Here is a 14263-nt window from a genome sequence, read left to right as displayed (position 1 = left end):
AAGAGGGAAAGAAATATCGATGTGTTGGTTACCTATCGCAGGCCCCCAGCTGGGGACTGGCCTGCAACCCAGGCATGTGCCCCAAGTGGGAATTGAACCTGGACACTTTGGTTCACAGGCCAGCACTCAATCCACTGAGCCACACCAGCCAGGGCTAATTTTTTTTTTTTACATTCAATATAGTATTAGTTTCAAGTTGTGTATTAGTTACAGAATAGTGGTTAGACAATCATATAGTTTACAGTGTACCCCCTGTATTTCAAGGACCCACCCGGCACAACGTGGTTATTACAACATTACTGACTATATTCCCTATTTAAGTGACAACAGGGTTACAGGTTCCTTCCTTCCAATCTTTCTTTCGTGTTGCTCCCACTTCCTTTACTTTCTCAGTTGTAACTTCTCCCCTCATTTTCTTTATATAGTATCTCAATTGGTCCTCATAATCTGCGAAAGCAGTGGGACACGCCTGATTAATCCATTTTACAGACCAGAAAACTGAGGCCAATTCCAGTTGGCTGCGGAACTCTGACTCAGCACGCAGGGAGACCTCAAAGGCGCGCTTTTCGCCTTTCCTAAGGAGCAACCGCTCAGCAAACAGAACAAATCTCACCCTGTTGGGCTTCCAAGCTTCGTTCTCTAGCTCCTCTTCAGTGTTCACGTTCCACATTCTTTTCTCCCGGCTCCCCAACCCCATTCTTTACTGCGCCCCCCTTCTCGAGAGCAGGTGGTAGGCTCCGCGCTCAACGCGCAGGCGCGCGCCGTGTAGGCGGGGGCGGGGCGGGAACTTGGGGGGTGGGGTGTGCGCGGGCTTGCTTTCGGGTCGCGGCGGGAGCAGGAGGCACCGCCACTCCAGTGCGCAGGCGCCTGGCGGTTACCGGTCTCGCCATGGAGCGGAAAGGTGAGCGGTGAAGCGGCCTTCGCCACGAGGGGCAACGGCCGCCGGGGCGAGGCCCGGGTCAGCGCCGGGAGCTTGGCCTAACCGCCGCAGTCGGGTACCAGGGCGTGCGGCGCCCCTCCACTGAGGTGGCGCCGCCCCTCAATCCCCGCCTCTGGGCTGCTGGTCCGCGCCCCTCTGCCCAGGCGTCTTTCCACGCCGACAGCCCTCGCCCCTTGTTCCCCACCAGGCCGGCCCGCTTCTTGAGGCCACTGCAGAGCCCCGCTCTCCGCGGGCGAGGCAGATACCCGGCCGCCGGCCCCCTGACCTGGACCGAGCACCCTCCAGTGCACCCCGCCTGGGTGCTGCTTTGCGCCCCGTGGGCCACCAGCCCCCTGGCAGGCTGTCTCACCGAAGCCGCGGCGCTCGCCCCGGAGCCGCCCCTTAGGCAGGCCCAGCACCCGGGCCTCGCGCCCCTACTAGGTCTCCAACCTCACCTTGGTCACCTCCTTTCCTCCGCATTCGCCCTTCAACCATCCCTCTCTCCTGCAGTGCTTGCGCTCCAGGCCCGAAAGAAAAGGACCAAGGCCAAGAAGGACAAAGCCCAAAGGAAGTGAGTCTTGAACCCCAACATCCCGTTCGTTGGATTTCCTCCCACACCTCCTGTTTCACGGGCACCGGGTTTGGGCACCCTGCGGCCCAGCCACATGGCCTCGGGGCCGCCTTGGAGAGTCGCTCTCCATGAACCTAGTGGAAGGGAGCGTCTGTTGCCGAAGGCCAGGCCTGGGTCTCAGCACCTCCATCCCTGCTGGAAAGGGCTGTTGGAGGAGGACCAACCAGAGCTCGTCCAGTCATTACCTCCCCAACTCCGGAGGAGGCACCGCAGACTCCTCTAGTTTGGGCCTCCCAACGGAGCTGGTGGATCATTACCAGTCTGTCCGTGAACTCTGGTCTCTTTTCCATACCTGCTGCCCAGCGTCTTAACTTGCCTCCTACGTCTGCACGGTAGGCCATCAGGGAATTCTTGAATGAATTTGCCGTTTGGTCTGCCAGGCATACGTCCCCTTTTACAGAGGAGGGCAAGGACCTTTCCCCTGGGTTAGTCAACTTCCTGAGCCTGCGGGGCGCGTTGCCCTTGCCTTGCCTTGCCTGCATGAAGTGTGCAGGCAGACCACTGTCTACACAGTTGGTTTCTCTTACTGCTTCGCTTTTTGCCAAACCTCAAAGTCCTCACTCAGAATGCGACTGTTTAACCAACACTGTTGATGATTCTAGTTCGGTGTATGCCACATGTCCGGTTTTATCAGCAGGATGCATAACCTTAGCGCTATTGTGGGAAACACAAAAGTTGAACACAGCCTAGTAGAAACGCCCAGTAGAGGGCTTCTGCAAGTGAGGCTCAGTCTAAAGAAGTTTTCTCTTATACCAACGTTCAATTGCATAGAGTCTTCGAAATTGGAATTTAGATAGTTCGTATTCAGAAGAAAAAGTTATTTTCATGACACTTTTCCATTTTCTTGATGTTATGTGGAGATGCATACCATCTAATTCTGAGCCGGTAAAACGTATTTCAGAGGCTTTCCTAGGTTGCTCTTCTGAATGACAATACCAGATAGGGGTGTATGTTGTTTTGGTGGCTATCTAATGTTTGAGGAGAGCACACAGTGACTTCTATCAATAGAGTTAAGTGGTAGGTGATCTCACCTCTTGCTCCATTTCTGTCATCTGTCTTATGAAATTTTTTATATTGTAAAGTGGTAACCAACACATTTAAATGTGAGCTCATATGTGTCTGTGTTTTCCTCCTGATTATCCATGTATGGATTAGTCATAACCTGGTTTTTAATCCCAGATTGGTTTAATGGAAACAGCAAGGAGCTAACCTGGTTCTAGCATGCAGTGGGAACTTAAACATTACTCATTTTCTTTTCATGCCTCTTTTTTTATATTCTCTGTGGAGCTGATAATGTGTTTTAAGTTATGTTTTATAATCATTTTTCGCTGATGTAGGGAGATGGTGATTTTATTATTTACTGTATTATTTAGCAGTCCTCTGTCCTGGTATCTCCACATGGAAATTAACTTTGATATTTACCTGAATCGACCTATATATTTGGGAGTGTATGTATAGGTGATCATGCACTTTAACATACATATTTATTACTTTGGAGTACCTATTTAGACTATATGCCTTATTTCTAAAGCCAGATTGTATGTACTTTGGACGATCTGTTATTCATTTACTACTGTGAATAGCCTACTTATTTCTGTTCTTAATTATTTCTGGACTTGTACAAAAGCAAGCAAATAGTACAGATAATCTAGCAGTTATTTTACTGAGTATTTAATCCCTTGCAACTTTGACTCCTGAAATATATGTGAATGAACTGACCCCGTTTACTTGTAGTGTCAAAGGTGCTTTATTTTTTTGTCTTCAGTTAATACCTTTTATGGATGACTTTTTTTTTCCTTCCTTTTAAGTAGCTGAAATGTCTTAATTAACTAACTTGGTTAGCCTACTGTGTCAGAAGTTCAGCCCCATGTGATTCAGGTAACTTGACTCTGTTCCATGACTCCTGACTTACAGTCATTCTGTAAAGGCTAGATGTTAGTTACCAGGGGATTGATCAGGGAGAAGGTCTGAAGAGGAAGCATGCCATCTAGTTTGGTTACAGTTAGTCAGATCTGGTTTGAATTTTGATTTTGCTTCTTTTTAGCAATCTGACCTTGGATAACTTAGTTAAGGAAATAGTCTTACGTTTTTAATGTCTGGTAGCTCAGTCATAATAAAAACTGATCAGGATCTGAAGTTATTAAAACCAAGTATTTAAGTGAAAAGTTTTAGAAACTTGAAAGTACAACAGTAGTAGCATCCTGGTAATATTTTCCAGACACTGTACTCTACTAACATTAACTTGGTGGTAATCTGTCTTTTACTATACAGATAAAGAGACTGAGATTTGTACATCACTCTCCTATAAAATTGTAAAGATAGGGTTCCAACCCAGGTATGACATACCCCAGAGCCCTAGGTACTAACCACTGCTATCAACCAAGTGATAATTTCTTTTGGTGTTTCTGAGGACAAATAAGATAGAGGCTGAATGAACAGAGACTTCTGAATAAGGGACCTCTGGGCACCTTAGGTAGCCTTTCATGGCCCACTGCTGAAGGCTCTAAAGGGGCAGAATTCTCTGTCTCCTTTGAGCCTTCAGTTTTCAGTATGTATACCAATAGCTGGACCTTTATCTGTTTGTCGTAAGGTTTTATAACTTATCGCAGTTGCATTGCTTTTAAAATTGTTTTATGGAACATAATTCCAGAATGAATTCCATATTAATTTATTACTTAGGAAGTTAATTTGGACAGTACTTTTCACTGTAGTTGCAGTTGAAGAACTTTGTGGTTTAGTGTAGATTTGGTAGTAAAGTTATTTGAACTGGAGAAGAGCTTTTGCTTATTCTAGTACTTAATTGCTGTATGGAGGCAGAGGGGAGATGGTTTTACTACTTCATTTTCCAAGTGATTGTTACATTAAAAGTTTAGAGGGAAAAATAGTTACAGATTTCCAACATCTTAATCTGGTAGTGAGCAGAATATATAACCTTGGACCAATTTTTAAAAATTAAATGTTTGTTAAAACTACTAGATACTTTTAAACACTGAAGAGTGTACCTTGGAAATTGGTTCTGCATCAGTTCCATATAGTGCAGCATTACTTTTTTTTGTCTTTTTTAAAATACATTTTATTGCTCATGCTATTACAGTTGTCCCAATTTGTCTCCCATCTGCCTCCCACTCCACCAAGTGCTCCCCATTCCCTGCAGCAATACCACTCTTCCCTTATTTCATGTCCATGGGTCATGCATATACCTTCTTTGGCTTCTCTATTTCCTGTACAGTTCTAACATCCCTTTGCCTTTCTGTAACCACCTATTTGTACTTCTGTTATCCCTGTACCTTTTCCCCCACTTTCCCCCTTCCCCTCCCAACTGGTAAACATCCAGATGATCTCCATATCTATGATTCTGTTTCTGTTCTGCTTGTTTGCTTAGTCTGTTTTGTTGTTGTTTTAGATTCAGTTGTTGATAGTTGTGAATTTGTTGCCATTTTAATGTTCATAGTTTTGATTTTATGTTTCTTAGACAAAAGTCCCTTTAACATTTCTGGTAATAATGGCTTGGTGATGATGAATTCCTTCAGATTTACCTTGTCTGGGAAGCACTTTATGTGCCCTTTGATTCTAAACGATAGCTTTGCTAGGTAGAATAATCTAGGTTGTAGGTCTTTGCTTTTCATCACTTTGAATATTTCTTGCCAGTCCTTTCTAGCCTGCAAAGTTTCTTTTGAGAAATCAGCTGGTAGTCTCTTATGGGAGTTCCCTTGTAGGTAATGGTCTTTTTTTCTTATGCTGCTTTAAGATTCTCTTTATCTTTAACCTTTGACATTTTAATTACGATGTGTCTTGGTGTAGTCCACTTTGAGTCTAACTTATTTGGGACTCTCTGTGCTTCTTGGACTTGTATGTCTATTTCCTTCTCCAGATTGGGGAAGTTTCCTTGCACCATTTTTTAAAATAAGTTTCCATTTCTTGTTCTTTCTTTTCTTCTTCCAGCACTCCTATGATTTGAATGTTGGTAACTTTGAAGTTGTCCCAGAGGCTCCTTACCCTACCCTTGGTTTTTTGATTGTTTGTTTGTTTGTTTTTTTATTCTTCTTTTTCTTCTTGCTGTTCTGAATATTTTTTCTTCCTTGTGTTCCAAATCATTGATTTGATTCTTGGCTTCATCCCCTCCAGTGTTGATTCCCTGTAAAATTTTCTTTATTTCACTTAGTGTAACCTTTATTTCTGCTAGGGTCTTTTTTTACGCTTTTGAAGACTAGAATGAGTTTGATTCCCTCATAACCAGTGTTTTGAACACTACATCTGATAGATTGCTTATCTTCATTGCATTTAGCTTTTTTTCTAGCATTTTCTTCTGGTCTTTCCTTTGGGCCATATTTCTTCATCTGTTTGTTTTAGCAGCCTCAATGTGTTTGTTTCTGTGTATTAGGTAGAGTTGTTTTGACTCCATGTCTTGGTAGTGTTCCCTAATGTAGTAGGTGTCTCATAGGGTCCAGTGGCGCAGCCTCCCATCACCCAAGCTGTATTTCAGGTACACCCTTTGTGTGGGCTGAGTACACCTTCCTCTTGTAGTTGAGCCTTGTTAGCTGTTGGCAGATGACTGGGAGGGATTTACCCAGGCCAGTCAGCTGCAAGGACTGGCTGTGACTGACCACTGACCACCAACCTCTGCCCTCTGTGGACGATCCGCTATTTCGGGTGTGAGTGGTGGTGCTCTGAAGTGGTCTGTAGCTCTCCATTGGGGGTGCTGGCCCTTGGGTTTCCTGGGTGGTACAGGCCAAGGTCAGCCCCCACCTGTGTTTTGCCTGAGGCACACCCAGCTTGAGCTGTAAAGCAATCTGAAATGTCTGCTAATTGTGCTGAGCTTGGAGAGTCCCAGGCAAGGCCAAGCTGTGACTCTAACCTGGCTGCTGCTCCTCCCCGGCCTGGGCCTTCCTGAAGCCAGCTGTTGCTTGTTTGTTAGGATTTAGGAAGTTGTAAAGCATGAGCCAAGACCAGCCATTCATATGGAAAAGCAGCTTGGGTGGACCCATGAGTTCAGTGGGGCAAAGTCTCCTAGGTGGGTCAAACAGTGTTAGCCAGGTTGGTGGAGTCTCAGACATGGCACTGGCTTGCCGGCTTTTTGATGGGAGGAGGGTTTAGAAAAGGGATAATGGCTTCTGCTCACCTTAATGGCAGACCCTTCAGTTTCTGCCTGTATACCACTGGTGACTTTCAAACTGCTACCTGGTGCTGGACCTCAGAGGGAGTGAGTCTGAGTAAGTCTGTGTGTGGGTTCTTTAAGAGGAGCTGCCTGGGGCTCTAGCAGTTTCTTCTACTGACTCAGTCCCCACTGGTTTTTGCAGCAGTTTTGGGGACGTAAACATTTTGCCATGTATAGTGTATTCCCATGCACAATGTGCACCCATGTTTTTGGCTCAGACTCTCAGGAAAAGAAATCTTTTGTTTTAATTTTTTAATTCAATTTTTTATTTATTTATATTTAGAAACAAAGTGAATTATCATATCCCAGGCTATTATTTTGTATATGGATATTGTTATTGCTTTCTAGAGTTACACGTTTAATACATAAGCATAAATAAAAGAATTAAAAACATTTATATATTTATGGAATTAGTACTACCCATGCATAATGCACATCCTTATTTTCCCCCTCAAAAATTTGGGCAAAAAAGTACACATCATACATGGCAAAATGTGGTCTCTTCCTGGCACTGGAACCCTGGGCTGGGGGTCTTGGTGTGGGGGTAGGACTCCACTCCCAAGATATCCCTCCCGAATTTTTAGCCACCACACATGGGTGTGGTACCAGCCTGTTCCACATCTGTGCCCCTTCTACCAGTCTGCATGGATGTGGTTTCTTTAATTCTGTAGTTGTCAGACTGCCATTCAACTTGATTTCTAATGGTTTTTCTATATTTTAGTTGTAATTTTGGTTCGCATCCCACACTCAATCCACTGAACATTTAGTTGTAATTTTGATGTGGTCGTGCGAAGAGGTGAGCCGTGGCTGCCTCCGCTACCATCTTGACCAGAAGTCCCTGAAATTCTCAATGTCAACTGTCACATCTTTTAAAAAACTTGCATTTTCAATTTTGTAATTACATTAGAAGAAGGTCCTTGGCAAAATTGCATTTCCAGGTTTGCCCTTTTCAAAACTACTTTCTTGTCCTCTTTTGTTCCTCAATAGGTTTATATATGTTAGTAAATTTTGTTATAGAGGCATAGCTGTGTTTGATTTTTTGAAATTTAGTAATTCCAATGATCCATAGAATTAGAATTATTCTTTTTCTTTTAAGCTTTATTGTGGATTTTTTCAAATATATACAAAATGAGAGAAAATGACAAAATGAGAGAAAATGGCAAAATAAACTTTGTGTGCTCTTCTCAACTTCAGCAATGACCAATGCAGCTAATGTTTCATCTACAAGATCTCTCTGCTCCCCTCCATCTTATTTTAAAGCAAACCTCAGACATCATATCATTTTGTAAGATATGGACCCTTAGTTTGTAAAAACATAACTACAATATTATTATCACACCTAAAAAGTTTTAGATAAGTCCTTAATAGCAAATATCCAAACAGGCATCAAATTTTCTTGCTAATTTTATGTTTGCTTGAATCAGGATTCATAAGGTCCTTACATTGCCATTGTTGGAAAAGTCTTTAGTCTATACATTCTCCATGGGTTTTACTTTTGCCAGATGACTTCATAAGTGGTGTTGTATACCTCTATTAGATGGCACCTACTGTCAGGTTGACTTTTTGTATGTGTGATGTTAGTGTCCATTGATAGTGTGATTGATCTAGAAACTTTTCTAGATCCATTATTTTATTTAGGGTTGCAGAATGGTGATCTGTTATTCTTGGATTTATTAACTGTCATTCTTCTGTACAGGGAAACTTTACCTCATCTTTTTGGTTACCTAAAGAGATGCTTTGTATGTCTGGGAGACAGGAGAAGTACTTGGTACTTTGCAGTTTTCAAAATAATAAGTTGGATTCCTAGTATCCTCCAAAATGACCAGTAAAACTTTGAGTGTAAGTTCACATTTGTGGTTCAATCAGTTGCATTTGTTTTCTTGTATTCAGCTTTATGGAGCCATAATTTACATAAAATTCACCTGTTTAAAGTGTGTACAATTCAGTAATTTTTAGTATGTTCACAGAGTTGTGAAACTATTGTCAAGATCTAATGAGTTTTAACCACTTCCATCTCCTCAAACAGAAACCCTTTACCCACAATGCTACCCCACTAACCCTAAGCAACCACTAATCTACTTTCTGTCTCAATGGATTTTCCTAGTCTGGGCATTTCATATAAGTGGAATCATACGATATGAAGTCTTTTGTGATCAACTTCATTTACTTTGCAAGATGTTTTCATGGATTTTGTAGCATGTGTAGTTATTTTTATTGATTGTCTTGTCCTGTCTTTGGCCAGTGGAGTCCCTTCATAATGGCCCCCTGAATCCATTTGACTAAATTTGAGGCATTTTTGATAGCTTTGTGCATCTGATATGAGTTTGTCTGAATTTACTTTCGTGAGTTTTGTCCTTTTGTACCCCCCCCCCACCCCCCACAGGAAATAGTGCTTTGTCTAAGAACCATTCTGGGAACTTAAGACGCTTATTCCTACTGAGTTAGTCATTGTTTATAAGACTTTTCTGTGATTAGAGCTAGGAAATAAATTGTGTTCTCTCTCTAAAAAAAATGATGCATTTATGTTATACTTGAACATCAAGTGACCCAGGGACTTTTCTTACCCTCAATTTTATGTCTCTATTTCCTTTTGCTTAGACCGAAAACCCCAGTTCTCAACAACAGCATCAGCATGGTTACTTGTTTTCTTTTTCCCATGGTATAAATACCAAATAATCTCAGAATGATGTTGCCAGTACTATCACCAACAATATGATTACTGAAGAAAGTTTATGACTTTTGTTATTGTTCTCATCCTTATGGTATATACTTTCTGGTTGTAGAGTCAAATTACTGAATTTTAAAGTTACATGGGCTAGTTCCTTGCTGAGTACTTATGTTACCACCTAGTTACACACATTTATTTGTTTCATTTTGCATAATCTTTGGCCTCCTGAAAGGTACCTAACCTTGCAGAATTTGGATCATTTGTATTATTATTTTAAAATGAATAATGTATGTAATTTGTGATTGTGTCGATATATTCTTAAAATGTGGCTTATGAAGCATACTGTGGTAAGCGAAAGGGAATGGTGATCTTTAGAATGTGCTGAATGGGCCTCCTCTTTTATATCTAAAGAAGAAAAGACTTCTTAGCTCTTATTGCTTGTCTAGTGGGAAGATGGGCCCAGTGTTACCAGGTCATCAGATTTTTTTGAGAGATTCTCCAGATTGTTTAGCGTTGGCAACTACTTAAAATTTTTTTCATCCATTGTAAACAAAAGTTTAGGTGCAAGATTTGGCTTAGAGCCTGCACTCTGTAATTTCTGCTGTAGAGTCTTCAGGGTGAGGGTCAGGCATTAATAGGCTTAATACTGTCTCAAGCACCCTCTCCTAGAATGACAGAAAGCGCAGTTGTAGAAGATCCCTGTGCTTCCCATGAAAGGATTAACTTTGGGAATTTGAAAAAGATGACAAGAGATCAACTATGAAGATCAGAGTATCCAGTTTTCAACTACTTTAGCAACAAATGATTTCAGAAAGTTACCAGAAACCACAAAATAAGTTAAATATACTTGGTTCATTTTCAGAGAAGTATGGTAGCTCTGGACACCAAAGACAGTTGGCAGGAGCTAGATAAATAAAAATCATGTTGATTTGCCATGACGTGCCTCTAGTTGTGCCGGTGAAGATTAACGCCAGATGTCATTGGTAACTATTGGTTATTCACACTTTTGGTGGCATAAGTGCTTTGGTCAATATTGATATGTATTTTTAGGATAGCTTACCGAGGAATTTGAGAACATTTAATATACATTTTAATTACTTTATAAGAGTTGTCACCAATAGTAGTGAACAAACATTAGTGTCAAAGTTTGATGCTGGTGCCATGAAACATGTTGGTGATTTTTTTTAAAGATTTTATTTATTTTTAGAGAGAGGGGAAGGGAAGAAAACCAAGAGGGAGAGAGGCATCAGTGTGTGGTTGCCTGTCACGTGCCCTCTACTGGGGACCTGGCCCGCAACCCAGGCATGTCCTGACTCAGAATCGAACTGACAACCCTTTGGTTCACACGCCAGCACTCAATCCACTGAGCCACACCAGCCAGGGCATGTTGGTGATCTTTACATATTATTTAATTTACTCAAATTTTAAATTCCTTTTTCTGAGTGAGTAGCCATTTTAAACAAGGCTCCCAGTCCTTGTAAACTTTTGTTTCCTAAAATACTGGTGTAGGCTCATTTTGTAACTGATTATAAATGTAATTTATGGGCAGCAGTATTGTATTTTCTCATTCACTTTGCTTTTAATTCCATTGCTGCTCTTCAGCCTGTGAATGTTCTCGAGTGTCCTTCCTTTCAACAAAGCAGTTTGATCAAAGATGTCAGGCTCTGTCTACACATGAGCTTGCTCCCTTGATTCTCTTATACTCCCTTTCTCTCTCTCTCTCGATGCCTTTGAGAGTAGATTTAACAGGAATTACATTTTGCATTTGTCTTTGCCATATGAAAAATGTGATGAAGTGTCGCAGGTTCGATTCCCAGTCAGGGCACATGCCTGGGTTGCAGGTCATGACCCCCAGCAACCGCACATTGATGTTTCTCTCTCTCTTTCCCTCCCTTCCCTCTCTAAAAATAAATAAATAAAATCTTTTTAACAAAATGTGATGGGATAAATTAGGTAACTTATGCTCAAGCTTTGAGGTGGAAGGATAATATACTGTAGGTGTGCCCTCATGTGCTCTTTACCAAGAGTTTTTTCTTTGAATCACAGGGTCCTAGGTTCTGTTTTGCTTCCAACGCTATTGTTGGTTGAACTTGGACACTGTCATTTGACTTTCTTGAGTCTGAGTTTCCTTATCTGTAGATGGTGAGGTTCTGAGGATGAATTGGGTGTGCTGAGCTGGAGTAAAGTGCCCTGGTGACTGCATCCTTCCGCATGCTTTTTTCCTTACCTTTGATAGGTTTGCCTTTAAATTTTATGTGGCATTTCTTACTATTAGTGATGTATCAAACTAATGGTTTTAACTTATCTGTTGGTATTATCTATTTATGTATCTGTATCAGGTGTAGTTTGGAGTATAGTCATCTAATGATCAGGGATAGTTTATATTTAATTATTTGTATATAACATCTGGTAAACTTAGGCATTCAGATTTTTATTTTGATGTTGCCAAATCCTAGCTGCAGTTTAGAATTACTAAATTTATATTTTTACTTGAGTATGTCTCAGAAGTTAAGTTCAGCCCTGGCTGGTGTGGCTCAGTGGATTGAGTGCCAGCCTGCAAATCAAAAGGTTGCCAGTTCGATTCCCAGTTGCAGCACATTGCCTGGGTTGCAGGCCAGATCCCCATTAGGGGGCATGTGAGAGGCAACCACAAAAGAAACATTGATGTTTCTTTTTCTCTCTTTCTCCTTCCCTTCCCCTCTCTCTCAAAGTAAATAAATAAAATCTTTTTAAAAATTACCTTAAAAAAGAGGTTAAGTTATTTGTCAGTTTGCAGAAGAAAGAAATTGTCCATCGGGAAAAAGTATATATGGGAAAGGTAGTAGGGAGAGGTTTAGCCTTTATGGAGCTCCACTGTCTGTAGGTACTGGAACTTAAAATAATATCTTACTAGATTTTTGCATGAGATCAGGTGTTCCGGAAGGGGTACAAAGATGACTTAAAACAGTCCTTCCCTTCAAGGTATATATGATTTGTTTAAGGAAGGTAAGTATACAGATCTGCTTTTCTTCCAGTCTTAATTTCATTTGCTACGGTTATTGTAGCAAAGTCCCACAAATGGCTTAAACAACAGAAATGCATTGTCTCACAGTTCTGGAGTCCAATAGTCTGAAATCAAGGTGTCAGCAAGGTTGGTTCCTTCTGAGGACTGTGAGGGAAGGATCTTTCTCTCCTTGACTTAAAATGTCTGTCTTTTTACATCCCTCTGTGTTTTTCAATCTGCTTCCAGATTTCTGCCCTTTTTGTTAGGACACTAGTCATAATTGGGTTAGGGCTCATCCTAATGAATTTATCTTAATTTGAAGATCCTGTCTTCAAATAAAGTCACCTTCTGGGTTCCTGGACATTACAACTCCAGTATATCTTTTGGAGGGAGGACACAATTCAACACATCACACAGCCCCTAGAAGACAGTTCTCTACATTAGGAGACCCTACAATTCTTCATTCCTCAAGGTAGAAGGAAACAGAAGAATGAGTTTACATGAAAATTAACTAGTTTATAAAAGTAAGTTGCATAAATGAACAAATACTTGCTTGTTCCTTTCCCCTTATTTACTACATGGCAGTGCTAAAAATTTATGTGTCAGGCAAGCATAACCTTTATAGTCCCTATGAGGTAGATATTTTTCCTACCCTTATTTTACACACTAGGCAAAGAGCTTCTTGAATTGACAGTTTACTTAAAGTTGTGGAGCTCTGGTGAGCTGTGGAGCCACAATCAAACCTGAATCTCCTAACCCCAGAGACCTTGGCTGGAACTACCTCTGCAGTGTCTTTTGTATCTAAAATGTCCTGCTACATTTCACCACCTCTTGCCAAAGGGATTTTTCTAAAGTACTGCTTTTGGAGGGTCACTTGACTGCTTAAATCTCTTGATGACTTCCTTTCACAAAAAATATTTCAATTGTTAGAAACTCTTCACAGTCTAGTTCCAGTAGGGTACTAGTGGGGGTTGGGGGTGTAATGGATTTCAATTGAAGAATGATGAGTAATAGTGAAAGATGAAAGAGAAGGTGGCATGCCTTGTATGTATCCCTTTTCTAGGCATTTGGGTTACCCCAGTGAGCAAAATAAAGTCTGTCCTTGTGAAACTTACATTCTGGGAGTATGGGGAGGAAGATGATACCATGTCTAGTGCTGAAGAAAAGTAAAGCAGGGTGAAGGAGGTAGGGGATCCATGCAGCCAGCTTCTCTTTTAAGATGTCAGGGTCAGGGAAGTTCTCTGAAAAATTAACACTAACCTACACCTGAAGAGAGAAGGTCATAGATGGGTTTGGGTGGCAATGAAAAGTCAGATCATGTAAGGCCTTGTGGGCTATGGTGAAAACACCTGTTTTTAATGTAGTGATTGCCTAATTTTGCTGCTTTATTATAGATCACCAGTTTTTGTTTGAAGTGAGTCTAAAATGTTGCCTGTGGAAACAGGCTGCTGGGATTAGATCACAGAGTGCCATCTAGTGGCCATATACTATAAATGTGGGTGAGCCTTCTAGAAAATAAGCAGGCTCTACAGTTTGTGTTGCTAGCTCAGTCACATACAATAAATGGATAATATGGATGCCTGACAAAAATCTTCATTTATAGATGAAGGTTTCAAATATGAAAGCAAGTTGCAGACATTGTGCCTCTTGACCCCTAAATATCTTGTGTATTCCCTTAGAACAAGGACATTCACTTATATAATCACAACATAGTTATTAAAATAGAAGATAGATTTTTTCCAGATCTGCTGCTTCTGTTGCTACCTCATCCCAGGACCTTTTGTTATGAAGAGCTGTTAGTTTGCTGTAGGCCAGATGTCAAGAAGTCAAAGTAAGCAAGGAGATTTCTAATTCCTTGTCTTTGGATTAATCCAGAGATAGTTTTAATTCTTAAAAATGGAAGGGAA

General features: G+C 41.3%; 1 protein-coding gene across 1 annotated transcript in view; it reads left to right on the top strand.

The window, feature by feature from the left end:
- Positions 1-820: 820 nt before the first annotated feature.
- Positions 821-14263, top strand: part of SRPK1 (SRSF protein kinase 1) — a 79381-nt gene continuing 65938 nt past the window's right edge. Inside the window, 1 exon segment of the mRNA XM_045842745.1 lies at positions 821-1490. Within this exon segment, the coding sequence (XP_045698701.1) occupies positions 889-1490 (602 nt within the window). The 5' untranslated portion in view covers positions 821-888.

The sequence above is a fragment of the Phyllostomus hastatus genome, unplaced genomic scaffold (genome assembly GCF_019186645.2).
Source record: "Phyllostomus hastatus isolate PE091 unplaced genomic scaffold, TTU_PhHast_1.1 phas_contig_40, whole genome shotgun sequence".
Lineage (NCBI taxonomy): Eukaryota > Metazoa > Chordata > Mammalia > Chiroptera > Phyllostomidae > Phyllostomus > Phyllostomus hastatus.
Note: the sequence above shows the minus strand (reverse complement) of the source record. Positions and strands in the feature narration are given on the sequence as shown.